The sequence below is a fragment of the Trachurus japonicus genome, chromosome 12 (genome assembly GCF_045865225.1).
Source record: "Trachurus japonicus isolate A0001 chromosome 12, Traja_1.0".
Classification (NCBI taxonomy): domain Eukaryota; kingdom Metazoa; phylum Chordata; class Actinopteri; order Carangiformes; family Carangidae; genus Trachurus; species Trachurus japonicus.
The window spans coordinates 26,916,725-26,939,117 of NC_140918.1; the positions used below are offsets into that span (position 1 = coordinate 26,916,725).

The window sequence follows — 22,393 nt, forward strand, 5'->3', positions numbered from 1 at the left end:
CCCCAACACCCACCCCCCAGGACTGAAACCAGACCAGGTCTGCTCATCCATGGACTCAGACCTCACCCACTTTGATTTTCAGACCCACCTCTGTAGCCCACACATCACTGTCCTCAACCACCTTATCACCCACACGTGGCCTCTGTACTGTTGATGCTGCTTAGTGACTCTGACACCACCTGTCCACTGTCCCCTCCTGTCTCTCCTGGACTCTACCTGTCACTGATCAGATTCAGCCCCATCACATCACAGTCAGACTCTCTCTGTCTCCTGTCCAGGTGGAGCAGCTCTGCTCCTCCTGTGATGAAGTCAGAGAAAACCTCCTCATCGCGGACACAGCTGATTTATTCCCACATACTCAACACACACACGTCACACACACACTGGGCTGCTCGCGCTGCCTAAATATGGACAACGTCCTCGTGTGGATCCACAATGAAAAAAGTGGTGGGGCTCGTGCAGCTGCTATTCCATCCTCGAGCCCAACCCGAGCCGCTCAGTCACGCCGCACGCGCGCTCCTGTCCACCTCCTCCGTCCGTGTCACACAGACCGGTCCTTGTCTCTGTCCTCTGTCCTTCTGTCCGGATAGCCGAGCTTCTCTTCTCCCCGCCGCCGAGACCCGACAGCTGAGCAACCATGGAGGCCATCAAGAAGAAGATGCAGATGCTGAAGCTGGATAAGGAGAACGCGATAGACCGGGCAGAGCAGGCCGAGGGGGACAAGAAGGGAGCCGAGGACAAATGCAAACTGGTAGGCAGCACTCTTCACCTGCACCACCTGGAGAGCCACTCTGGTGACTGGCTCTGCAGGAGCATCTCCTCCAGGGTGCTGGGAGGTGGGGTGTTTGATTTGGTTTTGATTTTATTTGAGAAGTTTTTTTTTTCTTTTTTTTAAAGAAAAGTTTAAAAAAAAATAAAAAAATACAGAGAAAATAATGAGGATAAATGAAGATAATCAAAGAAGAAACAGCCACCAACATCAAGAGTGAGGTTTGTCCACAGCCTGAGGAGAGGCATCATGGACTGGAAGAGTGGAGCCCTTGCACCATAGCCTCCACAGGGGTTAAATCTCCCTTACATTCATCAGCAAGAAAAGTTTTACTCAATTTAATTCTTTCTATCACACCCGTTAATTCTAGACTCTCATGGTCCCACAGCGAGCAGCACCAGGACCATGCAGGATCAAAGTTCAGGGATCAGGATGTGGGTCCACCTCAGCTTCAGGACCAGCAGCTTCTGGTCTGACATGACTTGCGACTGAGGTTAAACAGAAGGAGGCAGAGACTGAGACTGTTACAGGATTATTGATGAATATTGGTGAATTATTGAAAGTGAATGACTGAAGTGACAGGAGACATGTGGTGGTTTTAGTTGGATAAAGAGTGAAGTCTTTAAAACAGCCTCATGCGTAGCTGCCTTCAGTGGAAAGTCACTCCGACTGACCAAATATGTGTGGACCATGTATGTAGCCCTGGTGGCCACACCCACACAGACACTGGTGGACGGATGTAGACAAGAGCCTTACTCACTTATTTATTCACTCTTAGTGTAACAGTGGATACATCTAAATATATTGGTTTTGAAATTATGGAATCTTTTGATAAGCATTGTCTCATCTTGATACAAGGGTAGAGTATGACTAGACCACTGAATCATGAACCTCCTCAGAGATATGACCATACATGACTACACTCAGAAGCATTTAAAGCAGTCGGTCACAGCAAATTTCTAATTAAACTGTTATTGTCATCTGGATTATAATATTACTGTAACGATTCAAAATGTATTCCAAAACGAGATACCATACCTAAATTTAATTATACAACATACAATGACCATCTCATCATTTTACCTTTTCGGTGCAATCTAGGCTACACAAACATCCCAAATGCACAAGGTACAGCACAGTGTATCAAACATGTAATACTGTAATATAAAATCCTATTAGCGTGAAACTGTTAGCATCTTCAAGCCAATAACCTATTAAATTTACATTTACATTATGTATATTGACATGAAAATTCTCCCAGCTCTACTGGGTTTTCTTCCAAATCAGTTCAAGTAATTTTTCAATAATTCTATTTAGTGTAGGCTACCTATGTTGTTGTCCTGTGGAGCGTTTTGCAGCTAAAGAGCCAGAAGTTTCCATCAGGAACTGGTGGAAACCAAACACAGAGCTAAAAGAGATTAATCAGGTCGACGTAAAGGCACACATTTCTCTGCTATTTCACCTTGTTTTTGGACAGTGTTGTGTGTTAACACAATGAAAAAAGCTGAGGTAACACACACCTAGACACTATTCATTCTGACTGATGGAAGTGAACATAGACCAGACAGAGATAACTCAATGTGATGGCTCCGCCCTCTGGTGCAGCTCTTCACCAATCAGCTGTGTTCAGCAGGTCCAGTAAGAACTTAAACCAGTGGAGATTCACTGACATCCCTGCTGTAAACACTTGGATTTTAGTCCAAATTTAAACTCATCCATGGGTCTTACAGTTATCAGTCCACATGGTTTCTTTTCTTTAAGATTTATTCTGTTATTCCTGTAGGCTAGAGTTCAGTTTGAAAGATAAAATCCTTGGGTTGGCAACTGAGCTCCACGAACAGCTGAGACTCAGACCTGTCCCCAAGTCTAAAACTTATTCTCCACCAAAAGACCAACAATGGCTGCATTAAACACTGGAGGCCTCAGTCTGTTCCACTCACCACATAAAAAGATGAAAGAACAAAAAACCAGTAATCCAATAATTCACGTAGCTCTAAACGGCTGACCACTGGCCTTTTTGTGGTTGATACTAGACTTGGATAGTATCCATCCATCCTTCTATTGCTGTACCTGGCAGGTGGGTTGGACCCAGTCCCAGCTGACATAATGCGAGGGTGGGGTACACAGTACACCCTAGGCAGGTCACCAGTATATCACAGGGCAGACAAACAATTCATACACACACCCAAATTCACACCTACAGGCATTTTAGAGCTGTTAATCAAGCTTGTGATCAAGTCTTTGGACTGTGGGAGGAAGCTGGAGAACCCACACAGACATGGGGAGAACATGCAAACTCTGACCAGACTATAGTGGAATACTGTGGCCCCAAGCTCGGGAATCAAACCCAGAGCCTTCTTGCTGAGAAGCAGTAGTGCTAACACCTGCACCACCGTGCTTCCCCGACATGACCTGAGCGATATCTAGAATTTAATATATTGATTCGGTCCAGTATATGATGTTATCGCAGGGGGCGGAGCCCTGGATCACAGTGTGTAAGGCCCAATGGTTGTCCAGCAGTATGGATCCAGCCATAGACTTTCTAACCAATCTGCCTTCTGCCAAATCCAGCTGCAGTTCCAGCTGTGAACTGAGAAGTTGGTTGCTGCTTATTGTCTCAGCTAGAGAACAGTGATATTACTCCATGCATGACTCGACTCCACCGCCCCAGTATAATTGACAAGATCAGGTAGCGATCTATGAATAGACGGCAACTATTCAGCTATGCAACTGTCCACATAGCGCATGTTCCCAGAGGAGCTCAGATCGTAGCTATTAACAATGGCTACACAATCACCTCTCTGTGCGCAGGAGCACTGACTGCCGGCGGGTCTATTTCTGTGCCCCCTCTAAAGACCCCCCACCTTCTTTGAATTGTTGCTCCTCTCAGAAAGACGGTCAAGGCTGTCATTTGGGTGCTGCCACAAAGTCGACAGTAGGATCAGGACTGTCCCAGGCTATTTGTGACTGGGAGGCCTTACATGGATACAGGCTGGAGAGACTGTCAGAAGTGATATAGAAAGGACATTTGTCCTGGGGACATTGTTGTCGGGTACAATTGTCTTTTTATAGTCCTTGAAGCAGTTGTTGTAAATGGCAACCTGCTGAAACGTTGGATTTGAGTTATTGATAACAGAAGTCTGAGGTCCAGAATAGAAAATATGATTGTGACCAAGGAAATCCTCTGCAACGGGTTCATTAGAGTCATATTACTGTAACAGGGTCTTTTAAATAAGTGTTTATTAATAGGTCAGTAGATTTATTCCATATCCTATGAGGAGCATGGATCTGTGCTGTGAATTTCACAGTAACAACAGTTGGGACTTTTTTTTTAGCCATTAATAGTGTTGTGGTCATCACCACCTAACCCGAGACAGAGTCCAGACCGAGACCAGAGCATACCAAGACCAAGACAAGACCAAGACTTTGAGGGGGTCAAGACCAAGACCAAAAGGGGCCGAGACCAAGGCCAAGATCAAACCAATGCGAGACCATTTTCAAGACCATTACTGTATTCAGTACCACTACTCATAATTATCACATGGCTTGATATTTTCATTATTCCTCAGCTAAAAAGAACATATAATTTGACATAAAATCTATACCATATTTAATTGAAACAAAGTTTGGATTGAAAGAACCTGTTGAAGTCTCCCACTGCTCACACTTTTTCACAATGTTTTTCAGATGGTTACACACAAGCAACTTTTGTTATTGAATGACATTACATAAACCAAAGTGAGCGAGTGACAGAGAGACATTTGCGGTGATGTCACTGCAGATGTGGTCTTGAGAAAAAATCCAGAGTCCAGCTCGACCGAGACAAGGCCGAGTAAAAATGTAGTCTATTCTGGGACAAGACCAAAACTTTGAAAATGTGGTCCCAAGTCCCCTCTACAACACTAGAACAGAGTTGTTTTTGAGGTAAATTCAGGCAAAACTGCTGATGTGCGTTCCCGTCGGGGGCAGTTTTTCAGCAAGCAGTCTCTTCATTTGCCTCTAAAACAACTCCGTCTCATAATGTTCTGTTATTATCATGGTGAATGTGCAGGTCACAACTTGTCCACCAGAGCGTTTTGGAGTTGTTGGATTGTGTATTTGATAAGTTTGAAGAGGGAAACCAAAAGATCCCATGAGCCTCCGTAGTGTAGCTCTGAGCAGCTTGCGGCTCTGCTCTGCCGTTCTAAAAATAGCCTGCACCGATAATTTAAGGTAACAAACCTACTCCTAAAACTATAGGCCCATTATGGCAATGGGCTAATTTGCCAAAATGTTGGACTATCTCTTTAACCTCAGACACAGTCTCAGGACGTCTGGTGGGAGCAGCTCTGCTCCAGTGTTTGCTCTCGGCCTTCAATCCTGACTCTTGGTTTCTCATCGTCTTCTAGAGAGAGTAGCTACAGAGACAGTGTCTGTGACCGTGAAGACCTGAACTCTGAGAGCATCATGCTCATCAACTTCTCTTCTCCCTCAGATCTTTGTTGTGACTCCTGGTTCACATCAGCTGATGAGTGTCAAAGTATCTCTGACCCAAACATCCAATCAGGTTTCACTGACGACTCCATTTCTTTCTTCATTATGGAAACCTAGCTGGTGACTGGTTTTCGCTGGTGGCACTTGCACTGTTAGCTCAACGATTCAACGATACAGACTCCAGTTCCTGTGGGACCTCTGAATATTCACAGCAGATTACTGGGGAATCTGAGCTAGTTGAGATCTAGATGCTTGACATAATCTCCAAGACATTTGAAATGTGTTGGTAGGCAGGTTTTATGTGGAAATTGAAACACGATAAAAGCCAGAGTGTGCTTCAAACATGCAGGTTTACAAAGTGGCGTTGACTGTGATTGAAGGCGGGGTGAGAGACCCACTGTTGGGGTGGGGACACTGTCACACCTGGACAATCACCCTGCTGAGTCTGGACAGATGTGGTGGGGGTTTAGACACTGTGTGACAATCCACCAAGCACACTGACACCTCCATGGTTTGGTCTAAGCAGTGTGTAGCTTTTGTTTAAAGGGGAAGTATCCAGGTGTTGGGGAGTACTACCACATCTGTGAAAACAGCTGTAAACTGTCCAGAGGGAGTTGACCAGGTGGAGGCTGAAGACACAACTGAGCTCTGGTGCTTCTGGATACATTAGCTATAGGCTACCATTTGTTTTTATCTTGTTCTTGTCTTGACTTTTTAATACTAAACCAAACACAAAGTGTTTTTCTAAGCCTACACATGGAGCGTTGCCCACCAGCCCACTCTGACCTCCTCCATTCATTTATTATCAACATATTAAATCCCTTCTGTACTCTGTACTTCAACATCCTGCATGGTTGTAAATATCCAAGATCAAAGATAATCTTCCTAACATTTTGTGTGTGTGTTTTCTCTCTCTGTGTTTGTTGTGTAGCTAGAGGAGGAGCTGCTGGGTCTGCAGAAGAAGCTGAAAGGTGTGGAGGATGAGCTGGATAAGTACTCGGAGTCGCTCAAGGACGCCCAGGAGAAGCTGGAGCAGGCGGAGAAGAAGGCAACAGATGTGAGTGAAGGGAGCTGAAGAGCACGTAATCCTATTGGGCCCAGTCACATCTGATCCCTCACACGGTCACACTCTGACTACATGTGCTGTCACTGTTTCATATATCACTGCCCAAACTGTTTCCTCTGGTTTGTTTAACTTGAGTTACCACACGGCGTAAATTTAGACCATCAGTGACATCAGCACTGCTATAACCAGCCGTGTCAAGTCTTAGCTCCTCCTGTCTTAAATATGCACAGGGCGGTTTGTTACTGTTAGTCCAGCTTCACACTCACACATGTGCAGTAATCAGAACCATTTTAATGTTGACCTTCAGTCAGTGTCAGCTAAAGCTGCCTGGGCTAAATCCCCAAAGAATCATCGTCATTAGTTCCATGCGCAAAGTGGCGCAGAGGAGCGGCCTGGCCCGGCCTGGCCTGGCCGCTGACAGCAGCAGCAGAGACTCCATTAAATCTGTCATGTGCGGTATCAGATTCGACCAACATATCATAAAGCCTGTCTGCACCTCGCCGCCAATGCCATCAACTCTAACCAACGTGGAGGGCTCCATGTAGAGGGTTTGGTTTCTGGGGTCTATGCCTGGCACGAGCTCATACAGATACTGCTGCTGTCCTAATGTTCACGAGGAACTGCTCTGAGATCTGCAGAACTGTACACTCCAAGACCAGAGTACTGTCTGGTAATATATTAAAGTACTACAGTATTGTATATCATATCAAAATATATCACACCAGTGTTAACCACAAGTATTCTGAAGTCTAAAGCGCATTTTCTGCTGTGACACTGTGAGAAACCGAGCATTAAAACCACAGCTTAGTCCAGGGCTAAAGTTGATCCTGGCTCAGTTTTTCCTACAGCATAATTAATCTGGCCCAACATGATGAAGACTGCAGACATAGGTAGGTTCATTGACAGGAGAATACATCAAGACCGTCTTCTTGCTCTAATAATAACTGCTCTTTATATTGGACATAAGAAGATCCATATCTGGTGCTGTAGCTAAAATCAGTCTTCTAGTAAACCACCACCCCACTGCAGCTCAACAGATAAACAAAGAGTTCAATTTATATTAGAGAAAGATCCTTGTGTGGCTAATTCAGAGTGAAGTTTATATTTGTTAAGAAACCACACATCAGCCACAGCACTTTAACATTTCGTCACAGTGTTGTGGTGAATTTGACCTTCCTCCAGGCTTCCTGGTGGAGCTTGGAGCTGAAGCTGTGGTCTCCTCTCTCCACCTCACTGCCTTCACACCATGCTGTTGCCATTCACATCTACCGTACCAACACTACAAAGTGTTCATTTAACCTCTAACCTCTGAGCATCTACTCAGTTAGATGCTGTGGAGACCGGGGGCCAATAATTCGGCAGAGTAATGACATTTGTGGAGGTTTCCCTGAGTGATTCAGTCACAGCATTTTTGACCAATTATAGAGCAGAATGTGAGCGTGACGCAGGGGGACGGGAGGGGGAGTGGGAACTGATGTTACCAAAGATGGGAAAAAAATCGGAGCAATGCATGAATTTGTTTATGCCTGTAGTAGTGCTTACAGGAGTCTGCTGCTTCTAGCTGGTGTTCACTGCACCGTCTCTGCCTCAGGACATCTGCTCACAAACTGTGTACTGTGAATGCCTCATGTAGCAGAAATGAAGGGAAAGTTAGAGCCAGAGGCCATCAATTAACCAACTATTTCCCTTTAAAAAAGTGGAATAATACAATTATTACGAGTCATTATGTGATCTTCAATGTATATTTTACCATATTTAATTCACAATACAATTTACCACACAGAAAGATACAAACACAAATGATGGTATAAGCCTGAATCAAAAGCCTGGGGCCTAATATGTTAATAATAAGCTAATCAATATCAGTATTAAATTACAGTAAAGAAAAAAAGAAAAAAATTACAGTTGTGAAAATATTTGAATAGGCCTACTAGTAAAACATACAGTAATCACAGTCAGACAAGTGACAGGTGTGAGTTAATTAATTACACTTAACTTCATTCAGCTGTGGGTTTTCTGGTTATTAGCTGCGGAGGTTTACAGTGTAGGGCACGTTACTTTTAAGTAATCAGTTATCGTTACAAGTTTTATTATATTCTTTTTCTTTTTTTTTAAGTATATTTTTTTGGCTTTTCATGCCCTTATTCGATAGTTGAGAGTGTGACAGGTATGTTCCCTCAGCCCTATGTTCCCTCAGCCCTATGTTCCCTCTGGACTCTCTCTACCTATCTGGACTCTGTCTATCTGGCCTGTCTAGCCTCTACCTGGTCTTTTTACTAAACTTAACCAACTCCTTTCTTCATTGCCTAAACCCAACCAATGGTGGGACCAAAGGGCAGGGCCTAATTTTCAGTGACGACAAAAGTTAGAAATGAGGGAACATAGGGCTGAGGGAACATAGGGCCTAATTTTCAGTGACGACAAAAGTTAGAAATGAGGGAACATAGGGCTGAGGGAACATAGGGCTGTGGGAACATAGGGATGACCCCATGCAGGATAGGGCCGTCCGACGCGGGATTCGAACCGGGGCCGCCTGCAGTGAGGACTATAGCCTCAACACATGGGGCTGAGCTAAACACCGCCCCAAGTTTTATTATTTTATTTTTTATTTATTTATTTTATGTATTTTTTTTAATAAAGTCATTATTTGATGATAGCTTTTGAATTCAGGAAACCCAGACTCAAACTAAATCCACACCTGACACAGGTGATTTAATTAGGCTACTGTCGTTCCTATCGATAGTCCCTTTATTTTGAAATTGTAGCTAACCGGAAGAACCCACACGGTAACCACGGCAACACCGCGACACCAGGTAGAAGCATAGCGGGTAGAAGCCAGAGTGTAGACCGCAGCAGAGAGAGAGCATGGCGGCTTTCACCTCGATAGACGCGGTGAGGAGGAAGATTCAGGGCCTGCAGCAGGTGGCCTACGAGGCGGAGGACCGGGCCGAGCTGCTGCAGGCCGAGGCGGACTCCGAGAGGGAGGCGAGAGAGCGGGTAACACACCGACACCTGCACCTGCACCACCCGGCGACCCACATAGCCTACCGGAAACTAGTTACTCATCGATGAGCTCGACGAGTTTCAGAGATGACAAACAGCGCTGTGGGTGCAGAGCAGAGGATAAACACTGACACTAGTTCAGACGTTACAGCAGATGAGAGCACGAGCTTCACCACTACTGACTGTTATTATAGACAGAACCATAGACTGTATATAAAAGGCCAGGACCAGACAGACTCCAGTCCAGAGAGGGACAGACCACTGACGGTGGCAAAGCAGGACTCTGAAAACTGCTGTGTATCTCAGTCTGGGTTGACTAATCATCTTATTGATCATTAACAGGTTAAAATCATGTCAGAGTCTTTAGGATGAGGTCACCTGATGGTCACTGTCTCCACATCTCAGTCATGAGACAGGGGAGATGTTAGAGCAATATGACTGGTTTTTCTGTAGTAATAATAATGATTAATATTATTAGAATGAGAATTAAAAAAGAAAAGTTAAGAAGATAAATTAACAGGCTTAAGGAATAAGAAACAATATAACAGATAACATAAATGTGATAGACCACAACCTCTTGAACGAAAGATCATCTTACACAGGCCCTTGTCCTCCAGTGCAATCTGTGGGTTTGTATGGTCTATAGTGTGTGATTGTCAGAGGTAAAGGATTTCTACCGCAGGAAGACCTAGACCTGGACCTCTGTCACATCTGGACTGATCATAGAACAAGTGGTGCTGTATAATTATGTAACCGTATTCAAATATTGATCATCGGTTTGTGTGTTTGTGCAGGCTGAGGCAGAGGTGGCGTCTCTGAACAGGCGTATCCAGCTGGTAGAGGAGGAGTTGGACAGAGCTCAGGAGAGACTGGCCACAGCTCTGCAGAAGCTGGAGGAGGCGGAGAAGGCTGCAGACGAGAGCGAGAGGTGAGGAGCTCCCACACTCTGAGGGTCCAGTGTGACCAGTGTCCAGTTTAGTTTTAGTGACTGAAGTGTCAGACTCCAAAACCACTTCATCCCACACTTCCCATAATGCAATAGTGATTACACTCATGAAGCTCATCCACAGAAAAAAGAGAAACTTTGAGACACTGATTTAACAGAGGAGGGGTCACCTGATGTGTAATGATAGTGGTGTTCAGGTGAACATAAATATAACCAATCAGCTCCGTGGGTCTGACCGGCTGCTTATTGCTGCCTGCTGCTCTGCTCTTCCAGAGGGATGAAGGTCATTGAGAACAGAGCATCAAAGGACGAGGAGAAGATGGAGATCCAGGAGATGCAGCTGAAGGAGGCCAAACACATCGCTGAGGAGGCCGACCGCAAATATGAGGAGGTGGGGCAGCTTTCACACCACACACACACTGCTGCTACTACCAACCCACAGTCAGAACAGTATACACCACTGTTTCTCAACCTTGGGGTCGGGACCCCTTGCTGGGTGGCCTGGAATTCAAATGGGGCCGCTGATACTTTTTTTTTTTTTAATTATTACTCGTTTTAAAATTATAATTAAATGTAGCGGTGTTTAGCTCAGTTAGTAGAGCGCCTGCCCCATGTGTTGAGTGAGGCTATTAGTCCTCAATGCAGGCAGCCCCGGTTCAAATCCTTATCCAGCATGTCATTCCCCCCGCCCCAACTTTCCTGTCCATTAAAGGTGAAAAAAGCCCCCCAAAATAAACTTAAAAAATATATATATATATTAAAAACAGCACACACAATCTTAAACAACTATACTTTCACTTTATCGAATATAAACTGAGTTCAAATAAAATGCAGCATATAAAAATATCTGAACTGGCGCATCTTGATTGACGGGGTCGCCCCCGAAATTTGTGATGTCAAAACGGGGTCACAAGCCAAAAAAGGTTGGGAACCACTGCTATAAACTCTGTAACATTTAGCCTGCGTTAGAAATGATGATGTTGTCGTGTCGTAGGAACAACAACACACCAACATCCTTTGTTTCTATCAGTTTACTGCTCCCACTGTTTGAAAAGCGACAGTCTGTGCGGTTAGACACCTGCTCTGTTGTGTGGGGGAGTCATGTGACTGACAGGTGCTGCCGACTGTCTTGCAGGTTGCGCGTAAGCTGGTGATCCTGGAGGGCGACCTGGAGCGCTCAGAGGAGCGTGCTGAGGTGGCTGAGGCGTAAGTCAACACCCGCACCGTGGAAACTTACACCGCCACGAGACACTCACATCAATAACATTATCATGTTCTGATAGCCCAGGTCGTGTGATCACTGTTACTTAAACCTGATGACCGTGTGTTTACTCTGATATGAATGTGAACTGTTAATAATGATCGCTATTGATTAATCTACTGATTCTTTGATTAATAAATTGATTAATGGTTTGGGTATAAAGACACATAACTAAGATTATTCGGCTCATAATGATCCTGAAACCTCAAGTTTATCCATTTTTTAATAACCCGGGCCATTAATCAATGATTCAGATTGATTTATTTCCTGTTGAATGATGATATATCAGTCAGCCGATCTCTTCAGTACCACACTACAGTATCTTGTCATATGTGTGGATGCACTAATCACACAGAGACCTGGTTGTGTGTGTTCTCTGTGTGTGTGTGTTTGTGTGATGCATGCCTGAACGCACCAACACCACCTGTTTGGGACTTGTCTTGTGTCACGGCTGCCGTCCCCACTGCCCTCCCCCCCACCCTCCTTCACCCCACCCCTCGACCTGGACTAACTGTGCAGCCGAGTGAGGGACCTGGAGGAGGAGCTCAGACTCATGGACCAGAATATGAAGTCCATGATGTGCGGAGAGGAAGAGGTACTTACAGTACAGAGTCCACCAGGTCTTGACATGTGACCTGCCGCTGCCTTCTGGTCCTCTGACCTGCGGCCTCTGACCCCTCCCCTCTCTGTTTCCTGTCTAACCTGCATTCACCCTCTGTGGGTTAAAGGTTAAGTCAACTGATATTCTATATTCCTTGTTTGTTTTTTCTTGTTGACAAATCTGATGGAGGGCAGCAGAACGATCAGTTTCAGGCAGAACCATGAGGGTGTCATCAGTACTGTGGAGTGAGGATCTGTTTGTCTGATTAAAACACAAGTAAGAACAAGTGTTAAAGGTCATGGAGGAGGACTGACACCTCTGGGTCAGCAGGGGGAGCCCCAGAGTGAGTGAGTAAAGCTTATAAAAAAGTCAGTTGTTTCATAATGAAACTATAACTGAGCTGTTTTTCTAACATCTCCATCTTCAGTAGGAGCCACTGAGCTCAGACAGACAGGGGAAGGTATTAAAGGGATAGTTCAACATTTTGGCAAATTGCCATAATCCCTATAGTTTTAGCAGTAGGTTGATTACCTTTAATTGAGATACACTACAGAGGCTCATGGAATTTCTTGGTTTCCCTCATCAAACTCATCAAATATACAATCCAACAACTCCAAAACACTCTGGTGGACAAGTTGTGACCTGCACATTCACCACGCTATGAGATAATAACGGAACGTTATGAGACAGAGTTGTTTTCGAGGCAAATTCATGCAAAACTGCTGATGCGAGTTCCCGTCGGGGTTTTCAGCAAGCAGTCTCTGCATTCGCTCTGTGGTTTTGCATGAATTTACCTCTAAAACAACTCTGTCTGGTAACGCTCCGTTATTATCTCATAGCGTGGTGAATGTGCAGGTCACAACTTGTCCACCAGAGCATTTTGGAGTTGTTGGATTGTGTATTTGATGAGTTTGATGAGGGAAACCAAGAAATCCCATTAGCCTCTGTAGCGTAGCTCTGAGCAGCTCGCGGCTCTGCTCCGCTGTTCTAAAAACAGCTTGCACCGACAATTAAAGCTAACAAACCTACTCCTAAAACTATAGGGATTATGGCAATGGGCCAATTTGCCAAAATGTTGAACTATCCCTTTAAGAGACGGACTAACACACTGATGGTTTGACTGTCTTCATGAGGTTTGTTGACAAGAAAAACAGATATAGAGTAGATGTGATTAACCTGCATCTTGCTGTAATCTACCTTTACCTCCACCTACCTGTTCCTGTAACATCACCTGACATGTTGCCTGAACCTTTGCTGTCTGTCTCACTCAGAGCCAGACGTCTGCTCCTGTCTCTGAGTGGCGCAGACAGACGGACGTTATTGAAAGTGTCAGGGGTTGATCTCTCCTCCTGTCCTTCCTTTACTCCTTCCCTCTCTTCCTTTCCTTCTTTCCTGCTCTGATCAGTAAATCTGGTGACCTCGAGGAAGAGTTGAAAAATGTCACCAACAACCTGAAGTCTCTGGAGGCCCAGTCCGATAAGGTACAGTGGAGCTGACCTGTCACAGTGTGTGTGTATTGTGTAAAGACACACACACACACGTGTCCAGTGTGTTAAGAACACACACATTGTGACAGGAACAGGATGTCCATTCAGTAATATACACTGAGTCGTCATTAACCTGCTGAGTTCATCCTTGATTCTGAAGGAAACAAGACGAGGAAGATCAACATTGAGTTAGAGATAGACATCACAGAGTTATACTCATGTTAATTTATACAACATGAACCACAACTGAAATGTTAAAGGGATACTTCACCCAAATTCGATAATTCACCAATTTTCTAGTCACCGTCATGCCAACGAAGGGTTCAGAGAACTTTCAGAGTCATCAAAACACTTTTGGAGTTCCAGGGAGGGTCCAGCTGGCAACGGACTTTCATATTATGGCGGCGGATAGAGCTCACTTTTGAATCGTCCGAAACACACACTAGTAACTGTGCAAAGTTAAACAGAAGGGGAGCGAGTTCATCCAAATCCTGAAGTCAGTTAGTTGTAGATGTAACGTGATTAAAAAGTGTAATGGATGTATTTTAATGGCAGCGAGTTAAAACCTGTTGTGTTTGTTTTACAGTATTCACAGAAGGAGGACAAATATGAAGAAGAAATCAAAGTTCTTACTGAGAAACTGAAAGAGGTGAGATTTCTGGATCCTCCACAGTAACACGCGTGTTCACACAGGTCGCCCGGTGTAATCACACACGTTGTGTTTGTATCTGTGTTCCAGGCTGAGACTCGTGCCGAGTTTGCCGAGAGGTCTGTCGCCAAGCTGGAGAAGACCATTGATGATCTGGAAGGTACGTCGCACTCGCCTGCCGCTCTGCTCGTACTGTACTGACCACAGTAACACGCCCGCTGTCATAGTAACAGACAGCTGCTCTAATGTCAGTGATGAACCAGGTTACAGCAGGAGAGTAGGCCGCACACAGAGCGAGAGGCTGGCAGTACCCTGACCATCTGACTGTAGTTTTGATGGAGTATACTGCCCCCTAATGGATGTCAGTGAAACCGTCACTGAGCTGCTGATGTGTCTCAGCTGTAATCCACATCTGGATCTCACACCAGTCTATTTCATTATTCTGTGTGTGTCCTCACAGCTGCACATTGGCTGCTGTATTGAGATATGTGCAGATAATAAGTGCAGTCAGGACATACAACATCACTGTCTGCAGCTGTATTGATAAATTTGGTAAAGCTAAGTTTTTTAAATGGGGAAAAAAGATATATATATATATATATATGACTCTGAGTGATAGATAGATAGAGGTTATTATTATAGCCAGTTGCTAATTTCAATCTCCAGTCCCATTGGCAGGTTGGATTTAATCACATCATAGAAGAAACAAAGCATCAAGAGAAATGTTAAAATATAAGATGAAATAACCAGATCAAAAAAAGAAAAGTAGCAATATTGATAAATCTTCTGCAGCGACAGGATGTCAGTTTAAGTAAATGACATCATTTAAATTATGTGAAACAAACACATCCCAGATTTCAACAGAATAAGGAAAAGATGAAAAGTGAAGATGCAAAATGTGCAGCAGCTCAGTGAACCATCATGGTCAACTTTAAACATCCAGCAGGTGGCGACACACTACACACAGTCCACTGACCTGCGGTCAACTGGTTCACCACCAGTCTGTGTCTGACCACACTCACTGTGAACACACAGACACTCCTCACTTTATGTTACAGACTAAACATGTGGTCAGTCACAACATACGCACATGTTACACGTGTGGAGTGGTTCTTGTTCAGCTGCTCTAACATTAACACTCTAACTAACATTATATCTGCAGAGACGATCCTGGTGTGTGTGTATGAGTCGTACTGAGAAGTGTGACTACTACTCTGGTTTTCAGTAGTGACTTTCTGACTGTGAGTTCTGAAAGGACGAGACAGGAAGTGAACTCTTTCAACATGTGCTTCAGAGGGTGTGACCTAATGACTCATGAACAGTTGAAGCGGGCCAGTCTGTGTGACCCTGACATGTAGCGTAGTGGTTTAACCCGGCATGATGTTCCCACTCTGTGTGGATTTGAGCTCAGTGTTCGGCCTCAGTAACCGGGTGATGTGATGATGTCACTAACAGCCGTGACACGGGATCCTTCAGTTTGGTCTTTTCAGTTTTCTTCTTGTTTTCCTGACCCTGTCCCTCTTTCTGTTTCCACTCTGCTTGGGCCTCTCTCTATGTCTGTGTCTATGTCTGTGTCTGTCTGTGTGTGTCTGTGTGTGTCTGTGTGCCTCCTGCAGATGAGGTGTATGCTCAGAAGCTGAAGGGTAAGGCTCTGAGCGAGGAGCTGGACCTGGCCCTCAATGACATGACTACACTGTAGACGCTCTCACTTCCTGTCTGCTCCTCCTTCTCGCCTCAACTCTTCTTCTCCTGCTCGCTGTTGTTCATGTCGCTGCACAACGGCATTCTGGGTTAGAAGACCCCCCTCCCCCCTTGCTCTCTCAGTCAGCTGTTTGTGTTACACTGCTCTTTTTACAGAAGGTCATGTTACTGCCCTCCCACCACTGTTGTGTCCTTCTCCTGCCCCCCCTCCCCTCTGTCCCCCTTCTTCCTGTAATAAATGGATTAAAGCTCCCCTGACTCCCTACAGCCTCGTCTTCTTTCTCTTCTGTTTACTTCCTCTTTTCCTAATGTAATCTGTATTTATATGTGGCTGTAACTGCCACTGCTGTATAAATAAATCTGCAGTGAAGAACCCATGAGCTGAATCAGCAGGTTGAAGTTTGAAGAAATCGCTGATGGTTGTCAGTTTTCAGTGAGTAGTACCTCTGTGGTTCTGAGAATCTGTGTGATTGGGACATGAGATATTTTCAGTCTGTGCACTAATAACACAGGACTAAGTTAAGAAGGAAGGACCATGTTCTTGTACTGAACACTTTGTTCTGTCAGTTTGTTCTATTTAATATTAAAGGGATAGATCAACTTTTTGGCAAATTGGTCCATTGCCATAATCCCTATAGTTTTTAAAGTTTTTTAACTTTAATTGTCGGTGCAAACTGTTTTTAGAACGGCGGAGCAGAGCGGCGAGCTGCTCAGAGCTACACTACGGAGGCTCATGGTATTTCTTAGTTTCCCTCATCAAACTCATCAAATACACAATCCAACAGCTCCAAAACACTCTCATGGACAAGTTGACGGAGGGAATTGTTTTCGAGGTAAATTCTTGCAAAACCGCTGATGCGCTTTCCCGGCGGGGGCAGTTTTTCAGCAAACAGTCTCAAAAACAACTCTGTCTCGCAACGTTCCGTTATTATCTCATAGCGTGGTGAATGTGCAGGTCACAACTTGTCCACCAGAGCTTTTTGGAGTTGTTGGATTGTGTATTTGATGAGTTTGATGAGGGAAACCAAGAAATCCCATGAGCCTCTGTAGCGTAGCTCTGAACAGCTCACGGCTCTGCTCCACCATTCTAAAAATAGCTTGCACCGATAATTAAAGGTAACAAACTTACTGCTAAAACTATAGGGATTATGGCAATGGACCTCAAACATATCTTGAATCAGTGTAGAGCTCTGAGCTGATGATGTATCGACTAAAACCTGACGTGTGTTCAGTCAGAAGATGATAAGAATGAATTCCGCAGTCTGGAGGAGGAACAGCAGGTATCTGCAATCTACCTGTTGACTGAGCTGCTTCCTTTCACAGAGATCAGGGGTTTCATACACGTCTGCCAAAGTGGGTAATTCTGAAGCAAGCAGCGCTCAGTATATCTGATGGAGCGTGGGTTTTAAAGTGACCTGTTGAAACCGGTTCCCCTCCGTGGGGACATGACGGTGGAGGACCAAGTTCAGTGAACACAACACCTACACAAGCTGATGTCAAGGCTCAGTGTTAATGAAGTGAAATAGGCTTTCGACACATTTCACAAACATGTGACATGAGTGAAGATACCAGAAAACTCTCTGATATTCAGAGTTTTTTTTTTCTGATCTCTCTCTCTCTCTCAAATTGAATCGTAGGAAACTGGACTTGTATTTGTCTAGGAAGACGTTCCGCCTCTTATCAAAGGGGCTTCATCAGTTCATACACATTGGTCTCACTAGTCCGCACTAGTCTGAGTCTTTTTTGTGATATGACCAAATAGATGAGTGACCAATCCAAAATGGGTTCAAAATCCAGACCAGGTCCAGAGTCAAGTGTCCTACCACAGCCCCCGATTTCTTGTCAGATGTTCTGAAACACAGTCACAAACCTCAGCCTGGATAAATTAACTCAAATAGAAGCTGTTAGGATGAGGTTTCTGGCTGCCGCAGCTGATTCAACATCCAAATGCAGAGGTTTCTGCCCATGATCCTCCTCTGCTGGTCCTGACCAGTGAACTCCAGGACGCTCATGAGTCGACACACCTCTCATATCAGACGTATCTGCTGTGCTGTGGAGTTTCCCTGTTAAAGCCTGTGACTGTCTGAGGACACAACGATGTCACCTACTGTGTTATCACTGTTGTATTTCTCCCTCCAGCACCAAGATAGAGATTTTTTTAAAAACCCAGGTTAATAATCACTGAAGAGCAAGTGATGTCAGTATTAGTCTGTATGTGAGTACTCCACAGTGGAATGGAACTCCATTTGATGTGACTCACATGTCGTGCCTTCAAACATCTGCTTGACGCCTGCTGCTCTTCCTGCTCTGTCCACAGTGGAGAGCAGCGCTCTGCTCTGGTGTGTTCAGTGTTAATGCAGTTGTGTGTGTTTGCGTGAGAAGCAGGGCTCGCTGAGAGCAGGTCACTGAGAGTTCAGTGAGTGTTGTGAAGTTGGTGTGTTTGTAGTGTGAGGTGAATGTACTGAGGAACCTTTGGCCAGATGTTTGAGTAGAGGTGAGTATCCATTATTATTACCGTAACCCACCCATGTAAAAAAAAAGGAAAAAGGAAGAAAAGAACATGACGACACACTTTAGTCAAGTCAAGTCAATTTTATTTCTAGAGCACATCTAAAAACTACAGGTGTTGACCAAAGTGCTTTACATACAAGATTAATTCAAACAAAGACAGGACAGACACAAAGAGACATTAAAAACAACAAGATGATCCCAATGATGGGATGGGGAGTTCTCATGAGACTGAATTAAAAGCCAAAGAGAAGAGTTGTAAAGATGTCTATGGAGGGTGAAGATCTGATTGTATGTGTGGGAGACTATTCCAAAGTTTGGATCAGTAACTGAAAAGGCTCTGTCACCTCTTGTTTTTTTTGTTTTTTTTACTTTACAGTACAAAGTTTGACTGTAGGTTTATTTTGAAGCTTGATCTGTACCCTGATTGGTTCACTGACACTGACAGCACCTTTTAACGGAGGCACAGAGAGCTCATCGCTGTGCAACTTCAGAAAATATGAGAAAATAGGCAAAACACACATGTTCACCAGGTTTTTAACATACAGTATGAGCTGCAAAGACTCACAACACAAGTGTTTGAACCAGGCTGCGATGTGTTCAGTGCCCTGTTGTTGCCCAGCACTGATGCACAGCGGTTCATTCAAGTTATTTTTTGCCTTAATTTTGATATAAAGAGGAAGAGAAGACATTTGTACTGGCAGAAAAAGAGTGAGAAAGAGAGAAGTCGGGAAGAGAGAGAGGAGGGGCATGGGTTTGATTTCTGGTTACAGTCTGTTATGTTAATATAGATGAGGATGTCTGCTGCCTCTGTGAAACTCTGTGTTAGAGCTGTGAATCAGACAGGACGAGTCACTGAACATCTTCACATCTGGGACTTTTCACTTGAGATTTAAGAAATGATTTATCACCGTGCACAAACACTGAGTCAAGTCTCTGGGTTCAGTGTGCCCTCAGCGTGCCCTCACGCATTTGTGAGTGTATTTCCCCAAAACTCACCTTGTACCTTTTGTGCCCTCCAGAGAAACTGGCCCTAGCCAAAGAGGAGAACCTGGACATGCACCAGGTCCTGGACCAAACCCTTCTGGAGCTCAACAACCTATAGAGACCTCCACAGAGCTGACTGAATTATCGCCTGAAAGAAACACAAGACAAAAAAACAACAACAAGGTTTAATCTCCCCAAAGCTCCCAGCACGAGTCAACAACCACAAATGATACTTAACTACAGTTTCTGCTGCAAACAAACAACCCCTCTTTATGTGTGTGTGTATGTGTGTGTGTGTGTGTGTGCAGTAGTGACTGAGCCTGCCACCAGTTTCCTGTCCTCACACATGAGACATTTGTGGGTTAGACAGTCGCATCATTGTGAAAACAGATGGTTTCACTTGTTTGACCAAACATGATGAAGCCTTTCTCTGGACCCAGTCCTCACTGTTTCACCAACTACACCACCATGTTGCGCTGCTGCTCGCTCTGCTGTCTCATTGTGACTCTGTGTAAAAACAACAAACCAACCAACCCCGACAGGGCCGTGTACAGTAAGTGTGTGTTGGACTGAGCAGCGAGGGACGCCAAGTCTCGTACGGGGCCTCCGCTGCCTCAGGCCACGCCCCTCACACACTCACTCACTCTTTAAATGTAGTGGCAGCAGAAGTCACCACGGGGAAGTGAAACCTCCTCTGGTGAGAAAGTGACTACTGCACACACCAGCTCCCGTCTCCGGTTCGCAGCAGAAACATTTGTTGTTGCAGATTTTTTCTGACGCTTGATTGACCAACAGTTTCTGAGCTGTGACAGAAGCGTGAGAATAAATCGTGAGACGGCTGAGCATCATACAACATCACATCACATCGCTCTTTTTTTTTAATGATACTGACAAATTGAATTTATCTTTTTAATTCTGAAACTAAATTGTCGACGTGCTTTAGGGCCATCTTTATTTCCAAACTGACACCACAGTGATTTACAAAGCCAGCATCATCAATCGTCATCAAATCTTTAAATTAATTCGATGACAAAGACCAACCAGTAGGATCTGATTTCCTTGGTGCTGGGAGCTGTTTCACAACTAACTTTCAAGTAAAGCATTATAAACTGTAAAAAAGAAAAAGAAAATCAATAATCAATAAACATGATTCTGTCTGTGATGATGTGTGGACAGCTGTTCATTTACTCACTGAGTCAGGAGCACACACACAACATCTGGCTTCCTCCTTACACATTAAACGAAAAGGCTATAATAAAAGTTATTCTGCTCACTGCCAACACAGAACCCTGGATCAAACTACGAGTGCATCTGTTTTGATAAGGAGATAAGGAGAATACACACAGTCATGTGATAAAATTAGGACACCCAATTTAGTTTTTGCCAAGCGTCCTCTGTTCTGGTGTCCAAATAATTAAATACAATTTTAGACTCATCTGAGTCTAAAATACTCAAGAACATTATTCCAGAAGTCAGTCTATGTTCTCATCAGACTGGCCTTCATGTTTCTCTCAGAGAGCAAAGGTTTCCTCCTTTCACACCTCCCATGCAGGTGACACTTGTGCACTCTGATTGCAGACACATGCACTTTGACTTTCACATCAACATTAGTAACAGCCTGCTCTACTGTGATGACATTTTAGGGTTTTTTGGAGACTTCTTTTAGCATCTTGCAGTCTCCTCTCAGGGTGAAATTGCTCAGACGGCCTGATCTGGACATGTTGACAGTTGTTTTGAATGTGCCCCATTTGGAGATTATTTTCCAAACAGTAGAATGGCTGATTTAGATCTTTTTTAAATACCAGACCAGAGGGTATCTCTAATGCTAATGCTAAAATTATACACTGGTCGACTAGCCTATCGATCTTTTCACATCCTATTTATTTATAGCTAACATTCACACAAAATAAACTGGTAAAAGCTTGTTTAATAACGTCGGAGTGAAGATCAATTGGGTACAAAGATTAGATAAATGTGCCAGGTGCAGAGGTCTGACTGCCACTCACTGGTCTCCCATTCATTTTTCCCCATAATTGACAATTATGCCGTTATGATAAACATGTAACTGCATAAAATGCACAGAACTATGTTTTGTGTTAACATAGGCTATGCGTTTTTTCAAGCTTTTATTTTTGTTTTAGCAACTAACTTCTGACACTTGTCTGCCATCTTGACTGTTTGTTCAAAGGACAAATGAGTGTGATGTCATTGTGTGTATGTCTGCCTATAACACCAGTTTGACTCATTCTGCCTAGTAGCATTTGAAGTGAGCACTTGTTTCCCAAGTTGCTGAAAAGTTCAGACCACAAAGCTGACCCTATTTCAGTTGAAAAACTGAAAAGTTGCAGGGATGGATGCCAGACCAATGACCGTAGATGAAGCACTTGAATTTCTGGAAACAACAACCTCTGACTTTGCCCTGCAAATGAGATCTGTGACACGCGCAAGAAAACATAAACTACGCCTACTTGTCGGAAATGTCATTGTGACACTGTTTGTTTGGGTTGAGGAAGACGAACCTAAATGGAAAGAGTTCTTCAGAACATCCTTGCATCCACTTATCACTCTCAGCTCCCAGGCTATCCGGTTCATCATTCCATAAACGTCTGACAGTGGCCCAGTTCACACTGTTGTCTGTCCACTGTCAGACGTTCACACAGGGCCACACAGGGATTCAGACCTGGCTCTGGCTTCATCAACAACAAAGTTAGAGCTAGCACTTCACTGTGTTGGCAGGGTTTTCTCCAGGCGCTCCGGTTTTTCCCACTCTCCCACATTTAAAAAAACCCCCCAACTAAAATCAATCAATCAATCAATCAATCAATCAATCAATCAATCAATCAATCAATCAATCTATCTATCTATCTATCTATCTATCTATCTATCTATCTATCTATCTATCTATCTATCTATCTATATATATCTATCTATCTATCTATCTA

The 22,393-nt window shown here is 44.1% G+C and overlaps 2 protein-coding genes across 7 annotated transcripts in view; both read left to right on the forward strand.

Moving 5' to 3' along the window:
- The window catches only part of tln1 (talin 1), a 111,042-nt gene that overhangs the window by 59,221 nt on the left and 29,428 nt on the right, over positions 1 to 22,393 (forward strand). The window lies entirely within an intron of this gene.
- On the forward strand, positions 502 to 20,613 carry tpm2 (tropomyosin 2 (beta)). 6 transcript variants are annotated; one of them, XM_085794038.1, is made up of 9 exons: positions 502 to 751; positions 6,174 to 6,299; positions 10,106 to 10,239; positions 10,531 to 10,648; positions 11,393 to 11,463; positions 12,038 to 12,113; positions 14,193 to 14,255; positions 14,346 to 14,415; positions 19,487 to 20,613. In XM_085794038.1, the coding sequence occupies exons 1-9, from the start codon at positions 638 to 640 to the stop codon at positions 19,567 to 19,569; spliced, it is 855 nt and encodes a 284-aa protein (XP_085650164.1). In that variant the 5' UTR covers positions 502 to 637; the 3' UTR covers positions 19,570 to 20,613. The 6 variants fall into 6 exon arrangements, with proteins under 6 accessions (XP_085650164.1, XP_085650161.1, XP_085650165.1 ...); XM_085794035.1 differs by lacking the exon at positions 12,038 to 12,113 and adding an exon at positions 13,525 to 13,600; XM_085794039.1 differs by lacking the exon at positions 19,487 to 20,613 and adding an exon at positions 15,872 to 16,221.

Excerpts from the sequence above, each read along its gene's own strand:
- tpm2 (XM_085794038.1), top strand. The coding sequence starts at position 638 with ATGGAGGCCATCAAGAAGAAGATGCAGATGCTGAAGCTGGATAAGGAG. Across the intron at positions 12,114-14,192 it reads TGATGTGCGGAGAGGAAGAG|TATTCACAGAAGGAGGACAA; the intron begins GTACTTACAGTA and ends TTTGTTTTACAG. Across the intron at positions 14,256-14,345 it reads TTACTGAGAAACTGAAAGAG|GCTGAGACTCGTGCCGAGTT; the intron begins GTGAGATTTCTG and ends TCTGTGTTCCAG.